Source organism: Triplophysa dalaica, chromosome 8, assembly GCF_015846415.1.
Source record: "Triplophysa dalaica isolate WHDGS20190420 chromosome 8, ASM1584641v1, whole genome shotgun sequence".
Classification (NCBI taxonomy): domain Eukaryota; kingdom Metazoa; phylum Chordata; class Actinopteri; order Cypriniformes; family Nemacheilidae; genus Triplophysa; species Triplophysa dalaica.
In genome coordinates, this window is record NC_079549.1 from 10,223,189 (window position 1) to 10,242,591 (window position 19,403).

At 38.4% G+C, this 19,403-nt stretch overlaps 1 protein-coding gene across 1 annotated transcript in view; it reads right to left on the minus strand.

Moving 5' to 3' along the window:
• The window catches only part of igsf3 (immunoglobulin superfamily, member 3), a 125,071-nt gene that overhangs the window by 92,707 nt on the left and 12,961 nt on the right, over positions 1 to 19,403 (minus strand). The window contains 2 exon segments of the mRNA XM_056755113.1: positions 5,750 to 6,089; positions 6,091 to 6,131. Coding sequence (XP_056611091.1) covers positions 5,750 to 6,089; positions 6,091 to 6,131 — 381 coding nt within the window.

Genomic DNA, 19,403 nt, shown 5'->3' on the forward strand with positions numbered 1-19,403 from the left:
AAACTCGACACAGTGCCCAAAACCCAGTCGTGATTGTATTGCTTTTGTTTGAACAGAGTTGCATCATGGGGACAAAAGAAACAAACAAGCGAGGAGACAAACATTTGAAACGTACAAGGACAAAACTCTAAATCTTCCGCAGCAGCAGCAGCTGTTTAATAAATCATTGCAGCTGAATGAGGCAGATTAGCTGAGGATGTTCCCCCATTTGCTCCATTCTTTTTCTTTAGCAATAGCAGAGAGTGATTCGCCTCAACCCACTGGCATCAGAAACAGCCAGTCGCCAGAAGCACATGTAGAGACAACCATTTATTTTGACGAAATTAACTAAATTAAATCATCTCATTTCATCAGAAGCCAGAGAGCAGATATAGACTACCACAATAAACAGCAGATACAACGAGGACTAAACGAGAGGAGATAAAAGATAAAGCTATGATATTTCTTTCATAGATTGCGCAAAACTACTGAGACTTCAGTAACACCAGAGGTGGAAAGAGTACTGGAAATTTGTACTTAAAAATAGCGCAGTAAAAGTACCGATACAGTAATAAAAATATTCTCCAGTAAAAGTAAACTGTTTTTAAACTACTTAAAAAGTACAATTCCTGAAAAAAATACTCAATTACAGTAATTGGAGTATTTGTAATTCGTTACTTTCCACCACTGAGTAACACTAGAAGTAAGTGCTTGAAAATACATCAGCATTACATTTAAAATCTTTGAGAAGAAGAAAATATTATAATGTGTAGAACCATGTTGCATTGTAGATTTATGACAATTAAAGCACATATCTGTAATTTTTTTATTTTTTATAAGTGATTATTATTTGTATAATGCCATCATGTTATTTGGTATATATTTTTTTATTTAATTCAGCATTATACAGCCACAAATATTTGATGCTATATATATAAGATTTAGTATATTTTTTATTTTTTATTTTACATTATTATTTTCTAACTACTTTCAAATTAAAGCAACTATGCTATAAAACGAAAAGTCATACAAATAAGAAATTATATAAATGTTATATATGAAAATAAAGTCTATTTAGTTTTTTTACCTTTGGTTAAAATATAACACGAATGTTCTTTTTTGAGAGATCGATGCCAAATTGCTTCTGGCTATATACAGGATATTATTATAGTTTGACTTTCATTACACAAAAACCAAAGAATGATAAAAGTAAAAAGTAACAGTTCTTAATTTTTCTTTTTGACACAGTGGTTTTATACAACAGCACGCAGCAGCTGAACTGATGGAAGTTTATAGTGATGAGGAATAAAAAGCAGAGGGGTGTTGCTGTGTAGTCCTGTAACTCGAGAGAGGCCGTGGGGAAGTGGGTTAAGAGGTTAGAGACACACAGAGGCTCCAGTGAGTATCTGCTGTCTTCCCTCGCCTCATGTTCACTTCCTAAAAATACATCTTACAATCAGTACAGCTATAACTCCTTTCTGCATGAACAGAACCAAGTCCTGTCCTACATTCAGCTCACTCAATTCCAGCCTATATATAAAGCACGCAGATCATCCATTAACCCATGAAGATACACATACAAATATCTAAACATGTCAAATCTATCTGATATCACATTCACCACAGTCAACAAGTTTAATCAGCAACATTTCATCAACATGCCTCAGCTGTTAGCTTAACTTAAAAATGCAACACGCACACCCACCCAGTGTGCATCCAGACTCTGTGGCATCCCACACACACCCACAACCTTGACAGTCTGCATGACAGTTTGTCTGAATATCCTTGCACATACACACACACAAACTAACAACACTGGTTTATAGCTGACAATTTTGACCAGTGGAGTTACTCCTGATATACATCGCTTCCTGACAGTGGCTCTGTTCCAAACCCTACAACGCGAGTTGTCTTTTGCTCCTGTATGACATATCGCTTATTGCTTCCTGAACTCTCTGTAAGCCACTTTGGATAAAAGCGTCTGCTAAATTAATAAATGTAAAGTAAATGTCTACCTAGACTGAATTTTTAGGCATCAAAGACACACTTCATAAGCGAAGACTTTTCCAAACAGTGGGAAGCATAATGTAGTATGCAAGTACTAAAAATACAGTTTTGTGTTCCAACAAAGTATTACATTCTTCCTGTCCTCCCTTGCTCATCAAACAGATGATGAACTTTACCACAGCTTTTACCTTTGACCTCAGCCTGGCATTCAGGCATAGTCCTGTCTGACAGAGATATGAGGAGGTTTCTGTGCAGTTGCTGTTTTGATGCCGATGCACTGTGTGAATTTCAGGATGTGATGAAAGATCAGACTAAAGAACAGCTGTGAAGGTCATCGCTGCCACACTCAAAAACACCCTCTACCTCAAACAAACTTGAAGTCCTGTTTCACCCTGTTCCAAGTGGAGGGATTAAGCTTGGATCAACACTGCATTAATTAGAAATATAAAATCCACGCTGGGAGTAACAGACACAGAACAGCATAAATGTGTTTTTTTCACTGTTGCACTTGTATGTAGAAAAACATGACGAGTCTGGGAATTGTAGACGTCATGGAGGATGATGTTTTATTAAAAAAATTATTAAACACTATAGCAGGGGTACTTTTCCTTGAGGTCCAGATTCCCAAAGTACACTGTAAAAGATGTCTGTAGAAATTACAGTATTACTGGCAGCAGTTTGCCAGTAACTTACTGTAAATTAACATTTATGAAATTAACAAAAAAATAAGAAAAAACTGAAAATTAACAAAAATAACAGCCAAATAACAACCTCATGCAAAGCATTTTTGGGAATCAAAATTAGAAGAAAAGAGAAAGAAAATGATCAAATAACAGTCTCATGCAAAGCATTCTGGAACCAAAATCCATTTTTAAATTTAGTAATTTCAGCGTCTGCAAAATAACTACATGTAGACATGTAAATGTTGATCTCTGGTTCCACGAATGCTTTGCATGATGCTGTTATTTTAATATTTAATATATTTATTTATTTATTTATTTATTTATCTGTTAACAAAAGGTTGCCAATAAATTAGATAAACATACATCTACAATAAGTTACTGACAACTAGCTGCATAAGTACAGCAAAAACATTTAAAGTGTATGAACAGGATGCGGGCCAGTTTTTATCTTATTATTTATTGCATTTTCTTCCTTTTATAGCCTACTGTTTTTGTTGCTGTTACTTAAAGGTCATATATTAAAACATGCACACAAATATTGCATCCATTATTTGGGCCTATTCATTATATTTAATTAAAAGGGACATTGTCTTTTTAATTGTATTTTATATTCCTTAATGCGTTTGGTTACCCAAAAATGAAATTGCTGTTAATTACTCATCCCCAGTCCCCCAGTACTTCAAAGATGTGGTCGGCATTGTTTTTTCAATTAGATATTTATAAAGATATTTGGTTGATATTTAAGTCAAATGAATAAAAGTCAAACACGCTAATAAAATCAACACAAAAGTAATCCCTGCCCCTTGACGTTAAACTGGCGTCTAATAAAGCGAATCAATTGTGGTCTGTTGAAGAAACTGAACGCTATATCATAGATAGGGCTATATAGCATCTTCGTGTGGGGCACTTAGAAGGGCAGATCTTTTGAAGTGCAAGTTCTGGAGGAAGATGAACAGCTGTTTTCGTAAATATAGCTGTTTAAATCATACATAATGAATATAGTAATAAAACAACATAGTTATTGCCTTATCTGAGAACTTCCTGCAGTTATTTACAAGGGCAGAAAACATGTTTGGGAACGCGACCTATCATGTGCGCAAACCGACTGCCTGTGGCTGTGGAGTCCCGATTATAAAATTGTAAATAACATTTTGTTTCTTGGAAAGATCGATCAAATCAATTATATTATATAATGTTCAAATATTTATAAAGCTTCAACATCAACAGACTGGCCCATTTAAGCCACATAGAAAATAGAAAGAGCACAGAAACCGGCGATAAAGAGTAACTTGATAGTCTAGTTCTGTGGCTGCGCTATTTTTTATGTGACCTTTTTCTATTTCAAAACGTAATTTGGAAGTCACACCTAATAAATCAGTAAATCCTAATCCCAACCTATGACAATGTGACACAGCATAGGAGAGAGCAAAACGGAGAACAGCAATCTCAGAATGGGGGTGTAGAGCATCATGCCTCTCCATGCACAGGTGGCTCTCAGTGTGACGGCCCCCGGCCCACACTTAACACGACTCGTGACTCACCTATTCCATATTAAAACAATTCCTGCTGGTCCACATGTCATTTTGCGCAGGCATGCCTACAATACAGCTTCTCGAGACGTCACGAGGTGCACGTGAGCCTTACAACACGTCTGCTGGTAACAGTTAAACCCACACAGTTAGTCAAAATCAACAGACGTACTGTTAACAATGAGTGTTTCAAGTTACGGTCACTCGCACAAACATGTGCGACAAGGGAGGATAGATTTACAATGTCTAACAAACAGATGAGGAGACGGGTCGTGTGTGAGCTGAGAGCATAAAGTTCAATTACAATTATAATAAAGAGGACCATTGATACTGATTTGATAGTGGCAGGTGGCAAGGCAGCATTAAAGGCCTGTGCCCTACTTAATAACAGGGTGGGCTGGCACACAGATGGACTGGCATTCTGTCAGGTTGCTTCTCCATTACTCCGGCAGAATAGTGACTGATTCGTGCAACATAAATCCACTCAGGCATTAAAAGTTCACCAATTAGCGCGGATCCATTAACAAGAGCGATGACAAACTGGAGAGGCTTCAGGCTCAAGGCTACAAATAGAAGCACGTTTCAATCAATCTAACACATCCCAGACTAAATGCATAAGGTACTATAAGTGCAACTATTTTTAGTAAGGACTAAGAGAATGGCTCCAATGTCCAATATGTAACTGAATCATTAAGACAGGAACAGTCGTTCATGAAAAATTTCTAGCTGAAGAACATAGCTAATGATTTGGGTGTGGTTCCTAAAGAAAGCCATAAGACAGCTTTAAAGGATAGGATGCTATATGGCATGATTTGCATTATTTTTTAAGCATAAAAGCTAGGATATCTGTATCGGCTAATAAATGGTCTTTTTTTTAATGGTATCTCATCAGCCAGCTGCTAACAGTTAAAATACAGTACAGTACTGTCTTTCTGTCATGATCATTCACTTGCTATTAGCAAAACATTGTTGATGTAGGTACAGTATGTAGATATTTATGAATGTGTAAATTATACAGATACGAACAAAAGCATCTTGTTTCAATCAGACTGCTGTTTGAATGCTTTCTGTCTTGAGACCTGTTAGACTTGTGGCTATTAAGAACACGTTTCTGGGTGGCTCTGGAAGAACATCTTTAATTTGTTTATTAAATAAAAATTATACCAGAAAAGTTTGAAAGTTAAAGAATCTTTAACTAGTGTACAGTAGACTTGGTACATGATTTTCAAGGGAAAATGAGAACTAATGGTTAGCTTGTTTTCTGCTGTCAATGTTAATGAAAGCAGTTATCTACTTTTTGCCTTTTGTTTTAGTCTCAGAAAATGTTATATTAATATTTAGATACTGAATATCGGCAATCATATCGGTTATCGGCTTCCAAAGAATTATCATTATCGAATTTACATATTGGTGCATCCCTAATAAAAGCCACATTCGTTATAACAACACACTATATACAAGCTTTTCATAAAGTCATTTAGGTTTTAAATGATTACATAGTAAGTAAATGATAACAGGGTGAACTGTTCCTAAACAAAAGACCAGACTCACCAGTGAGGTTGGTACGAGCGCTGTAAGAGCCCAGGTAGCTGCTGTCAGTGTTGGGGGTGTAACACTCGAACATGCCCTGGTCAGTGACCCTCAGCTTGGTTATGTGCAACAGGCCCGAGTCTCCACTCAACCTCTCGACGTAGATCTCCTTGTTGTTGACGCGCTGGGAGTACAAAGCATAAGCGTAGTTTTGCTGGGATGTGCTGACGATGCGGATCTCTCTATCAGGAGCGTTGTAAAGGTACATGGACCACTCAAAGTCCTGCTCCACCCCTTCCTTGTAGCCGGTTACGTTACACCAGATGGTGATGTGAGAGCCTTCCGTTCGAATCAGGGGTCCCTGGCTGCACGGTAACCTGCCGCTGGGCTAAGCAAGAGCACGCTGGAGAAAATGAGAGAGAAAGAGACATAAGAAAAACTGGTGAACTATGAAGATTGATGTTGATTTTTCCAACTTTTGTTTTAATAATGGCTGTATAATATAAGGAAAGTATTGTAATATTGTAAATTTGCATATCGCTTGTAACTATTGCAAGCTGTATGCTATATAACAGAGCCAAGGGAAACAAATTCATTAAAAAAGTGTGTCTAAACTTTTGTCCAGAAATAACTGTCTGTGCTTTCGAGAATTTTACACCACCTGCATCTGTAAGATTATAGGTGCGCTGAACAGAGGAAAATCTGTTGACTGACATTCTATCTGCGCCATAGCCTGTCCGAGTCTGACAAAATTTTGATCAAGTGAAGACAAGTGTGAACAGTTGGAGTCGAGGGAACGGTGAGAAAGCCATTCCTCAGATCTCATTGTCCAATCTGTGACGTGAAAAAGACGCAGCCCATCTGCTGCCATGTCACGTCTGGTATTGGTCTGTGACAATGAGTGTCCATGCGTGTGTGGGTGAGCGTTCCCCATGGCTCTGAAGAGACATCAGTGATTTAATTACTTCTAAATATGCATCTCTGGGACAGTTTGCTAGTTTTCCTGCGGTGGACTGAAAGTGGCCTTGATCTCTTTATCGGTTTCCCTCCCTCTTGTATCCCACTCCCACCCATAAATGCCATTGCTTTCCTCATACCGGCCGCCTACATGCAGACACTCCAGAAACTGTGCTAACCACCAGTGAAACAGCATACAAACAACTCAATAGAGTACTGATAGAGAGGTGGGTTACCTTTTTGTCTATGGCACAACAAAGCACATGGGACTTTTGGGTTCAAGTCCAACCCTAACCAAACACACCTGCTTTAAATGATCAAAGTAATCCCAAAGACATCGATGAGCTGGTTTAGCGGTGTTTAAAACAAGATAAATGCTTATCCAGGAATACAAGTGAATGCCCTGGAACAATGTTTCCAACGAAAAACTGCCCTATTAGACAAGTAGGGTCCATCTAAAAAATCCATTCTGTGTTTTACATATTTTTTAATGCACAAAACAATAGAAAGAGGAAAATGATTAGCTGATGTGGTTAAATACACACTTGTTCCTGGAAGACCCCCCAACAGTAAACATTTAGGATGTTCACATCATGGACCTCTCTGTAAATGAGTTTAATCAGGTGTGTTTGATTAGAGAGACAGCCAAAATGTGCACCATTGGGGGCTGTCCAGGAACAGGGCTGGGAACTGTTGGGTTAACAAGGCCATTTACAGGAAAAACACACACAGGGGGGTGTTTGCCGCAGGGAGTGACAGACACAGCAAAGATCATGGACACTTATGCTGGCTCACATGTGAACAGGATTTGAAGCTTTTATTTCCTCATACAGCTCTCAGAATCACTTATAAAAGAAACATATACACTAATATACTACTACAGAATTATTTAAAGGGATAGTTCAACCAGAAATAAAAATCCCATGTGTTGGTAAAAACCTGCACTTGACTCTTTTTTTTGTTGGAATACAATTTTTTTTTATATCTTAATGGTTTTGTGTCCAAGCCATGATGTCCAGTCAATAGGACTAATACTGTGTGGTAAAAAAAGATATTTTAAAAATGAATAAATATATATTTTGTGTTCTGAAGAAGAAAGAAAGTCAAGTTTGGAGTGGCATGAGGGTGAGGAAATTATAAAAGAATTTTAATTTTTCTGCGAACTGTCCCTTTAAGTCCACTGGTAAAAAAATGCAGTGTTATCGGTAGGCCTACGAAATATTCCAAAAAGCTTTCAAAATATTATGAACTGATCAAACAGAGTTTAGAACCTTTAAAATCCCCAGGGTCCATTACGCACTTCCCGTAAGCCTGGAGTGACATCCCAGCATTTAAACCCTGTCATTCAGTAGATAAAAGTGACCATAAACCATCAAGTCTGATTCCAGCGGGATGAAGATTTCATATGACATTAAATCCAGACACTTTTGAGATTTTTAACTGGAACGTCCACGTCAGGCACGTTCCTCTTTTTAAAGCGCCTGCTGAAAGCAGCATTTTCATGTGGGTCACGGAAGACTTCACCAAAATAACCAGCTCGGGCCTGCCTTCACTACGCAGCATTAAATATGGATCACATATAAAACCTGCAACAAATCGTGTTCTCTCTCAATGCGGAGGAAGAGGCAAATGAGAGGCCACACATTTTTTTGTGATGGGAACAAGGTTATTTTAGTGTACTAAAATTAGCCTTATATAATATGTTCTGTTAATAAATAAATATTTTATAAAAACTTCAAGTTAATTATCATTAGAAATGTTACCTCAGCAATAAACTGAAATAAGTTTGAGTTGAGTAACAAAGAAAAAAAAAACTGAATTTTTTTTTATTGAAAAATGACTTAAACACATTACCAAACGGCTATAAAATTATCACTTAGACTAGGCGAGATATAAGTGAAAGATGCGTTTGAGTTTTTTGGACTACAATTCGTTAACTGAAAATATTGATTTATAATTAGAACTGTTGGGTCCAATTTTGTTGTAAACGTCAGACATTCATCAACACCCATAAAAATATGTGTAAATAAATATGTAAAGTGTCAATTGTATGAAGTTTTATTTGATTTAACAGGGATTGCAATAGAGAGGCAAAAGTAACAGACTGCAGCTTTAAATATGCTAATGATCCACAACTGCACTTTTTGCTAATTACAAATTACATCTTGAATTTGTAATCCCCCTGGCTCCTACATCTTCCACAGCTTGAAAGAGAATGACACTTCTGGTGTATTACTAATCTAAACCCTTGGTGATTGGGCAGTATACACTAATGATACAGAGCTAATACCCATCCTACCATTACCCTACAAATGGATGCGAAGAGAGTCCCACGGGAACAAGGAGAGAACATGAAAACATCAGCCACTTCAAAAACATGCCAACAATTAAAGGGCAGATAAAAGACAAAGATACTAGAATATAAAAACCTAGATCAGACTGGATCTAATGCAATCAGAGCATCTGTTTACCAAAAAGAATAAGCTTTAGAGACAATGCAGAGTACAGGGAAATGGAGAGTACAGTCTAGTCTTTGGTCAGCACAAAATTCAAGGTTGCAGGCTCTGATAAATACCGGTCCGTGAGAGACTCCCACATTCTCTCTCCCATGTCTGCTGTTTGTCTTGCTTTAATTGCCTCTCACACCTCGAGCCCTAAACCACTTTAATGGAGCGTCAGTGCGTATAGGCACAAGCCATGATCCTGCGGAGCCGGGCACGGGAGAGTAACTCGATGCCCCTCACAAATACACATGCTCTGGTGTTTTAACAGCAACAGTCGCACAGAAAAACTGGCCCAGGCCATTATCGCTATCACCACACCTCACAAATTCCAAACCCAGCGGAGCAATTACTAAAATATCTTCTGCTCATTTGACGCTAGCTGGAGTGCACACACTCACTCATACGGAGAGCACAGAGGGGCCCGGGTAGGAAATGTTAGCCAATTAGGATATAGCAGCCGGTCCATTGACCTGAAGTGAGAATCTTATTAAGAAAGAATGCCACTTGGTGATAGGCCCAAAATCAAATTTTTTAATCAATTATCAATTTATTCAATCTTTTTTTTCTGAGCGGTGTGAACACCAAATATCCAATCTTTGCTTAACAGATTTGGGCCTCTTTTATATGTGGTCATTAATGCCATTGTGTGACCTAGTGACCCACGTCTTACTTCAGATGGGACAACTTCCATTTTTAACCACACTTTTATAATTGTAACATGCACATAAGGCTTTCGCAGTGGCTTTATATCGTTGGTATGTTCAAAATTAACAATTAAATGTATAAATGAAATGTCTGTCATTATATTCACCTTCATGCCATTTCACAAGTACATCCTTTTAAAAGTAGTCCAAATAGAAGTCTATACAACTTATTTAATGTCATTGCTGCCAAATGATGCCTTTTTATTCATGTTGTAACTTAACGCGAGGAACACATTTTTTCCTTAAAAAAGCTAGAAACTTCTGAATGTATTAAGTATAATATTTTTAATGGCACAGAAAAATAATAGCATATTGGTTAAACATTAGAGTGAGTAAATCATCACCCAATTTTCATGATTAGATTAATTATACCTTTAAGCCTTGTATTGTGATTATAGACTTAAGAATGGAACCACTTAAATTAATTCTTCAAGGTGCTGGATTTCTGTCTGATACACTGCGATCTTAGAATGAGTCAGACAAAATGTCAAGTTGACTCTCATGTAACAGATTGCTGGTTTTACAGTGCTCTGCTGATTTTTGTGTTACAGATTTAAGAATCCCATTCCAACTGAAGATAAGGAGGAATGTGGGAATACTATGGTTACCTGGAGGATAGATTTGAGAGGTGCAAGCCAGGTTCTGTGCGTCTAGTTAAGCGTGCCAAAATGCATAAACAGATGTTTAAGCAAACAGACCTGAGCATCTCTGCGATTTTAATTGCATTCACATTAAAGCATTGAAGTGCGCTAAATTATCCGCATTTCATGCCTTTTTTGACACAGCTGAGGCCTCATTAAGTCCAGCTTGCAATGTTCAGACAAAATATCTGAATTATGGCAGAGTAGCTAAATTATTCATTATCTGGTAAATTTCACTTAATAACAAGCTTAAGCGGTTTACAATAAATAATATATTAAAAGAAAGACACAAATCTTTTTAAATCTGGTATCTGGTATATTTTTGAAATGTATTGTGCAAAAATAGGATTTTTTTTTAAACATACCAATTTATCCATAATAAATTGGTTCAAATATACAATTAATCAAATTAGAATTACACTATATTACCACAGCAGATGACCAACAATTAATTAGGGATAAAAAATCAGTATAAGCGTTCCTGTAAGCTATTTTTGAATATAATAAAAGCCCATATTGCCTGATGTACTGTGGTCTTTCCAAACAAACTGTCCAATAAATACCTTCAAGGTTTAGTGTTTTGTCCATGTTGTACCATACACCTGAACATGAAGAGGAATTTAAAGCAAATATTGAACCCCTCGAACCTCACTTTTGGCAACTACTGTATGTTAGAACAGATGCAAATACAACAAGGTTGTGAGATTTCTATCTAGGAGACAGAAAATATCTTGATAGCTTCATGAATGGGCTTTTCAGTAAGTCCTTGTAATTATAGGAGCACCAACGTGTGTGTGTTTGTTGTTCTCTTCCAGGTCAGGACAGGGACCCCAGTCAGTACCTCAGCTGTGCCGCGTAAAAACAACACAGATCTTTTAGTACACGCAGACGGGGGGTGACACGCTGCTTCCTCTGTGTGTGTGTGTGTGTGTGTGTGCGCGTGTGCAAGCAGCTGGAGGCACAGCTGTACTGGTGTGGCTCCCTATAAACGTGTATGGGTCCAGAAAAGTATTAACTGTATTTGGCTGTTTAACTGCTCAATGTCAGGAAGAGAAAAAGGCAGAGAGTTCCAGTCCCAACGGGAGGCCAGGAAATGAGGAGTAAGCTCATGGTCTGTGATTAGATCAATATAAAAGCTTTCCAAGAGCAGAGACATGACCACAGCAGCCCTTCTGATATCTGCTCTCTGTGGGGATGTCAAAGGAGAATCCTGGTCCAGTCTGTTAAATAGGTTGTGGTAAGACTGAGGCTCTGTCCCGATACCTAGTGAGCTGTCTACTTAGGGAGCATTTTAGGACATCATGGGCACATAATCATGACATACACCCAAAAGGGTCCTTCTTTAGTGAGAAAGCTTTCCCATCATACAATGTGGTACCCCAGTTGCAAAATGCATCATTTTAAAAGATATTTGAAATGGCCAACCTGGTCTTAACTGGTTTTAAGCTGGTCTGCCCAAGCTGATGCCAACTGGTTTAGCTATTCAGCCCAATGGTCTCCTAGTTGGAAAGGGTGTTTGTGTGCGGCCACTTGTGAGGTTCCATTCCAATTATGATGATCTTTTAGAAGGCCGTCAATGTATGAAATAGAAAGCAAAGCTACAAATGAAACGCAGCCTAAATGCCATAGCCTCGGAGCTAAAAGAGCAAACTAGTAGAGCCGTAAGTAAAACCCTTTTGATTCACATTCATAAGAGCTTTCTAGCCTGCTATGTGTGCAAAAACCAGCAACACCAACGCAACCAGCCCTTGAGACCTGACTACAACAGGATATGTAGAATGACTAATGAGGGGCATGTAGAAATACAGGAAAAGAGTCTGTGTGTGATGTAGGGATGTGTCATGCATGTGCGGGTTATATGTAAATGATTGAAAAATAGGAGGGGGCATTTTGATGTCACACAAAAAGTGGATTCACAGTGTTGATGCAAATGGTGTCGGATAAAATAACCAAAATGCCTCGGTCTCCTGGCATGTTTGTATATGGCTGTTACAGAGTACAAACTGGTGTTAAAGGTCCAATGATTAATTTTTCTGTTGGTCCTATTGACAGAAATGCAATATAATACACATAACTATGTCTTCAGAGGTGTATAAAGACCTTACATAATGAAGAGTTATGTTTTTATTACCTTAACATGAGCTTTTGCATACACCATGGGTCCCCTTGCCCGTAATCTGCAATTTGTTTCTACAGTATCCATAAACGGACAAACTGCTCTAGAGAGCGTCTATCATTAATACATTATCTCCTTCGGCAAAGAAGCGGAAACGTGATGACATCTTAGTTCTGTGCCAGCCACCGTAGTGCTCAATGCCACTAAAATTCATAAACTGGACCTTCAAATGTTTTCAAAAGGTTGAAAAATAGTACTTTTAAAATTGTTGTGTTGTGGTCGATCAGCTGTCATTTCTAAACAATCATGTCCATTCCTTGGAAAGTCGTTGCATGTGATACCCAGAGGGTTAGATGGGCAACATGGTTTCCTGGGTCGAGAACAAAACAGGCCAGCAGGAAATAAAAAGAGGTACACAGAACTGGATAATGAACTGAAGGGTGTAATTTGACTGTGGCTATGCATTAGAAACTATGGAGGACCCCGGAGTAGCAAAGAACCCATCGTGCATAGACCACCAGATGTAATTTGTACTGGTTGCAATGGGATCGTTGTAAAACTGGACCCCAGCATACATAAAGAGCAAGTGCATCATTAGTACAAACTGTGTCTTCAGGCACAATTCCCTCCATCAATAAATAAATAACTGTAGTAGCATTTTTTTTTACTTAATGCCGCTCTCCTTTTTCACGCATCCTACCATTCACTTCCATTACAGCAGCAGTCAGTGGACTTCAGCCTCCAAGCAGCGGTGTGCATGCCCGAAAGGCTATTTAGATGAAGAATGAATGGCCCCGTAGACCGTGCCGCGCCCAGCCAGTCGAAAAAACGATATGAAACATTCATTTCTAGGCATGTGGAGCCATATTTACAATATATGCAAAGCTACTCCATCTTCTTCCCCCACCCCTTGGCAATTTTATTGTGCGTTTTTTCAAGTGCACGGTATCGGGATACATTTCTGCTTGAGCTCATGAATCCATTTGAAATCTTGAAATGATCCGCGTTTTTTACTCAGTTTTTGCCATAAAGCATTTTAATAGGATTTACATTCTGAATGTGACGTCTTTTCAAAATAATCACTGCTCAAGGCTCTTAAGATGATAAACTATCTTTCCATAAACTCAAACAGCCCTGTTGATATTACGAAAATGAATTAAATGCAATAAAAAAGACTCCTGAAACGAGGTCTTAAAGAGATGCAAGCGGTTGTCAAGCACGGTCTCATTTTCGTCACAACCCGGTCCATTGTTGGTTGGCTATCATAATTTTGAGTTCCATCTGCCAAACGGAAGTTAAAAAGAGAGTGTCTGTCTGTTTGTCGTGATGTGCATGTTAGCAGCATTGCAGGACAAGAACATGGCGTCTAGATGTCTGATCACCGCTAAAAGGAATGACCACAACATAAAAACCTTATGTCCATCGGAAATTGTCTGGTACAACATCAAGAGCAGTATCATGGATGAGAATTTTATAACTATAACGGTCACACTAAGTATTTTACGCAAATACATAATATAAATCAATATTGGGGGTTAAAAAAATTTAGCAAGTCTTTCCACCTTTATCATTAAGTAATAAAAAAACTTAAAGTCCCAGTGAAATTAACAATTAAAATCACTTCTTTTTAGTAAAATATTGCAGCATGATATTGCAAATATGTGGGTCATTCTCTTTTTAAATTTGTCGGCAGCGAATATATGTTTTTCTGTGTCTTTGGTGTGTTACAAGTTGCCCATGCATGTATTAGATAATACATTTTTTTTTATTAAATTGTAAAAATAAAAGTGTCGGAACAAAATATGCATTCTATCTAAAAGCTAATGTTCACCCAGACTTGTAATGCCTTGTGTAACCACACCTCCACAAATCTATGTCAGTTCGTGGTATGATTTGACTAAGACCGTCCAAATGTATACGCAAGTAAGGTGGGCGTACCTCTCAGTACAATTTCTTTGGAACCAGATGTTCCAAATATGGTTAGAGGCGTTACATTTCCGGTACACGCTGGCTGTAATCGACCAATCACTATGCACTGGTTAACTGGCCAATCATAGCACACCGCTTCAGAGCTGGCGTTTCAGATAGGTGGGGCAAAGAGGAGATACGAACATGCATGGTATGTGAAAGATACAGCGTTTTGTAATGTTAAATCATGTATACACATTGCATTACATAATATTCGATTTAACCGTGTCATATGATATGACCCCTTTAATATCTGAAAATGCACCTGTAGTGACTTCTTCTTAAATGACGTATGTTAGATGGCTTGGGAGAGCATCCGTTAACACCTCCCCTTCAATTGTCAGTCTGCTCCCAGCTTTATTTAAAAATGCAATGGCTGTTTTTATATATCCAATCAAATTGCAGAGGAAGACGAAAGCCCCGCCCACTGTTTTTCTCAATCGAAATTCCATTTTACTCAGAAATGCATCAAAACACGGAAGTAAAAACGATCGCAATATCACCGGGACTTTAAAAGGAGAAAAATGCTATACAAAAATGTACTTCCTGGCTGAAAGAAATCGTTGACTGTTGACACATTGCTGTCTGGTGAAAAGATACTGGAACCAGCCTCAAGTTTCCCTTTCGACACTGTAGTGAATAGTTTTTATTAATTCTGTGTGAATGGTTAGGTTAAAAAATCCTATTTAAATGCTACACAATATCATTGAAGTACTCAAGATATCAGGTAAGCTTTTTCCATCCCTAATTTATTCTCCTGTGTTCATGCTTGAAAAGGTTTACTTCAGTAAATAAGAGGATTGTGGCAAATTGAGGTCTGCACACAATGGCTCATAAAATATCAACACATAAAGTGCTGAACATATGCTCAAGACAACTGATGCGACCTAGAACGAAGTCACACATCACATTTTATTCTTCTCATACAGAGCTACATAACTCAGAAGAAAATACAATAAAACCTTCAATCCCTAGGTTCCCTTTGTCTTTCTCTCCTCACTAAACATTTCTTTCTTTTCTTCTCCATTCTGCTGTTTTCACGTGACCACATGTGAGAGAATTCCTGCTGCTCGTGTCTGTTTCATAGATCTTTGAACCCTTTCAGCAAGGTTTAGCGGGCTCACAGAGACTTCAAAGTAAAACGACAGCTCACGTAGGCTGAAAATGAGGTTCTAAATCCCTCATCAGAGGTGTTCTACCTGCACTCCGACGACCACAGCTGCCTCTCCTAACACGGCATTAACCCACACTCTATTGAAGCTCAATCCAGAGAAGATCAGTGTCTGGGGTTTTGAAACCTAGTAAGCTGCCTACAGAGACAGCATTTTAAGGCCTCATACTGTAGGTGTGCACCTGACACTGTTTAAAACTCCTTTTAAAAAGTCACAGTGAAAAATCAAAACTGTTCTTTTTTTTTCTCTGAATATTGTAGTGTTTTTAATATATGATTTATCCGTTCACTTCATTGATTTTTTTTATTAATACAACTAATTTGGTTCACTTGCATTAATAATTTTTAAATAAAAAACATGAAGAAACTGATCTCTGTCACTTTTCTTCCTTTCACAAGTTATGGTGCAAGGGCGGGGCTATCGGAGACACATTTCTGCCCATCCTTCCGCAACATATCCCTTAAAAGATGCAATTCTGCCTCTATTCGTTTTAGCAATACTCAACCTATCAGTACCCAACAGAACAAATCAAGCCCCACCAATATTTTTCTTTTCATTTTAGAAGATGTTTTACACTGATATGTAACAGTAGGAATAAAGACAATTGCCTCTTCTGTATATGCAGACTTTTAGACACTTTTAGCCTTGTTATAACATAGCATTTTGTATCCCGGAATGCATTGCAGTACAGGAAAAAAATAATCAAACCTGGCATATGAGAAGCACTAAACCGTAACACTGACAAAAAAAGTATTACATTTTAGGCAATAATAAAATACAGTTCATGTAATTCAACTACAAATACATTGACTATACAGTTTACACAATATTTGCATACATTGTGTAAAGTATTATGACATTACCTTAGCGACACGCTAACATTGGCAGCTCACAATTAAAAAACAGGAAAAAAAACTCAACAAATGTACCCACTAAGCACTTCAGCTGTTCTATATTATCAAACTGGTGCATGCCGGACACTTAGCACCGACGTCCCATAGAGAGCTAGAACCAGGACGAACGCACACATGGGATGGTTGTGTCAGGATTATGCACAAATGACAAAGATAAGGCGAATAAAGAACTAATCCAGTGTTGAAGCATGCCATGTCTTCCCCTACAGAGGCACAATCTCAACTTCATTATAGTGTGACACCCTCAAACCTGCTATGGATAATCCCACTTCACACACATACACACACATCTCGGTGTCAGAGTCGCTGTAACAAACGAGAACAAAAAAGCCCCGTTTCTGTGTCAAACACACCCTCTCAGGTGCCCAAAGTCGTCACTTCAAACAGACTCTCAAGATGTGTGCCCTGAGCTCTGAAACTCAGTCCCACAGAACGAACCTTCAAACGCTCAGACGGCATTGCTCGCTCCTTTCTCTTTTTCAACCGCGTTTTATCGGCGCGCTCAGCACAACACAAGAGTAAATGGCAGAGCTTGCACACAAAGCTCGAGTGTTGTGCTTGAATAAACACCTGTGCCGCCAGATACAACAGGCCAAGGGGGATAACAAGCATGGGGCAGAAAATCCACTGGATGTGCTCCACTTAAACACAACCTAGGATAGACACACAGGTACCCTCCAAATAGAGAGAGAAAGAGAGAGAGAAAGAGAGAGAGAGAGAGATAGAGAGCGAGGATGAAAACCAAAGTTCCAGTTATTGTGAAGGCCCTGTCACATGACTCGCATGGCATCAAGGCTCTAATGCATCTTCAAACACGAGTGTTTGATAATGCTTTGACCTGCACGTGAAAGAATCTGCAGATAGTGTCACAGAAAAAAAACATTGACACGTTGGGGAACAAAAGGTCATGAGAAAGGCCTTAAAAAGTATTCTCCACTTCTTGTTAGAGGGCTTGTGACAGTGGAGTGTGATGTCAGCACTTATGTGTTACTTAATCCACATGTTCTATCAAATTCCAGACCACATCTTTATACAGTAGCATCAGAATGACACTGCTGTATGCCATGACTGCAAAACAGCCTCGAACAGCCCTAAGAAACAGCAGATGTCTGACTGAAACATTCTATGGCAAACTTCAGTTTTTGTTTCTGCTAGAGCCATTGAGAGTCGCGTCAACTGTGAAGATACCAATGGGGGGAAAAAAGCAATGGCGGTTCATGGATTAAACAGGTTGAAGGGATTAATAGTTCCATAAAGGTGATAAGGTCATTTGTAAAATGTATGTAAAAAACGTTTAGTTAAAACACTCACAGAGGTAGATAGTGGAACGCAGTAGGTAACTCATTTTTTTAAAAACATCTTGCATTATTTCTAAATGTACACAATTCAACACCTTAAAAATCACAAGAAGACATAATTAACGCTGAAAAAATGAATTGCGCATATATAAATATATACACATTTTAATATATCTAATGTGGCCCTGAGCAGATTATTTCACATGACAGATGTTTACATATAGTTTACAATTGGAAAGATTATTCAACTGTCCACTGGTCTTCAAAAATATCCTCCTAGTCCTGCACAAAGGTTTGATTTATAGCATCTTCTTCATATGTAACAGCTCTTCGACAGTGACTGTATAATGTTAAGATATTTTAACACTCAGGACGACTAAAAGACTAAATTAAATACACAAAATAATTATTCAAAATATTACAAAAGGAGCAAACATTCACTGATGCTCAAGAAGGCAACACAACACACTTACAGTCAGGTGTAAACTTTATTACAGGATAATCTATGTTCTTATCATATAGCTGGGATTCAATCACTAACCATATGCCAAAGACAATCACAGCCATGTTGTTACTCAGTACAACAGCACTTTTGCTCATTCAATAGTGCTTAATTATAGAAAATACATGAGTGTGTGAATGACGTCGCTGTCATTACGAAGCAGCTTTCCACTGGAGAACACAGCATCCTGCATTAGCTACTGAAGTGTGCATTAGCATCTGCCTTTTAAAACGCTGATGCATTAGAAGGCCAACGTGGAGCAAAAAAGCACTTATAAGACTCAGAACAGCTAGTTATTGGAACTGTGCATTTTGCCCCTTACTTCTTAATGGACGTATCACACAAGCAGAAGAGCAAAGGCTATTTTGTCGAGCGTCCCTGTAATTGGCAGCCATTTAGCCCTCCAAAGCCACTCCATCTTTAGCTTCAAAAGGAAACCTGCTGCTAAACACAATAGCTGAGAGAGCTGGCCCCTGTTTAACACGGATTCATTTCTTTCAAGGGATTGGCTCGCTGCAGACCTACGGTTATCCATTCGGAGTATTATCTGCTTTTAAGCGAAAGCATCGACCTCGAAGATAAAGCCAGTTCATGGATCTTGCAGTTGGCTATTTATTGTGGCTCTATGAAGCTGCTATTCTTTTGTTGGGTCAGGATGTTTCTCCACTGGACGGTAGCTGACGGTTTTAGATTAACTGTAGTGCTTGTTTCTCTGTGTTCAGGCACACACTGGACTTATTAATCTTCTACAGTATGAACACTATCCTCAGGACAAGGGAACCGGTGGTAAAGCGGTCCACTTCTGACTGCACATGTACATTAATACAAACCACAGTAGTGTCTGTGGTCAGGACAGCTGATGCCCAACACGCCTCTACATTACAAGGGTCCTAATAAAA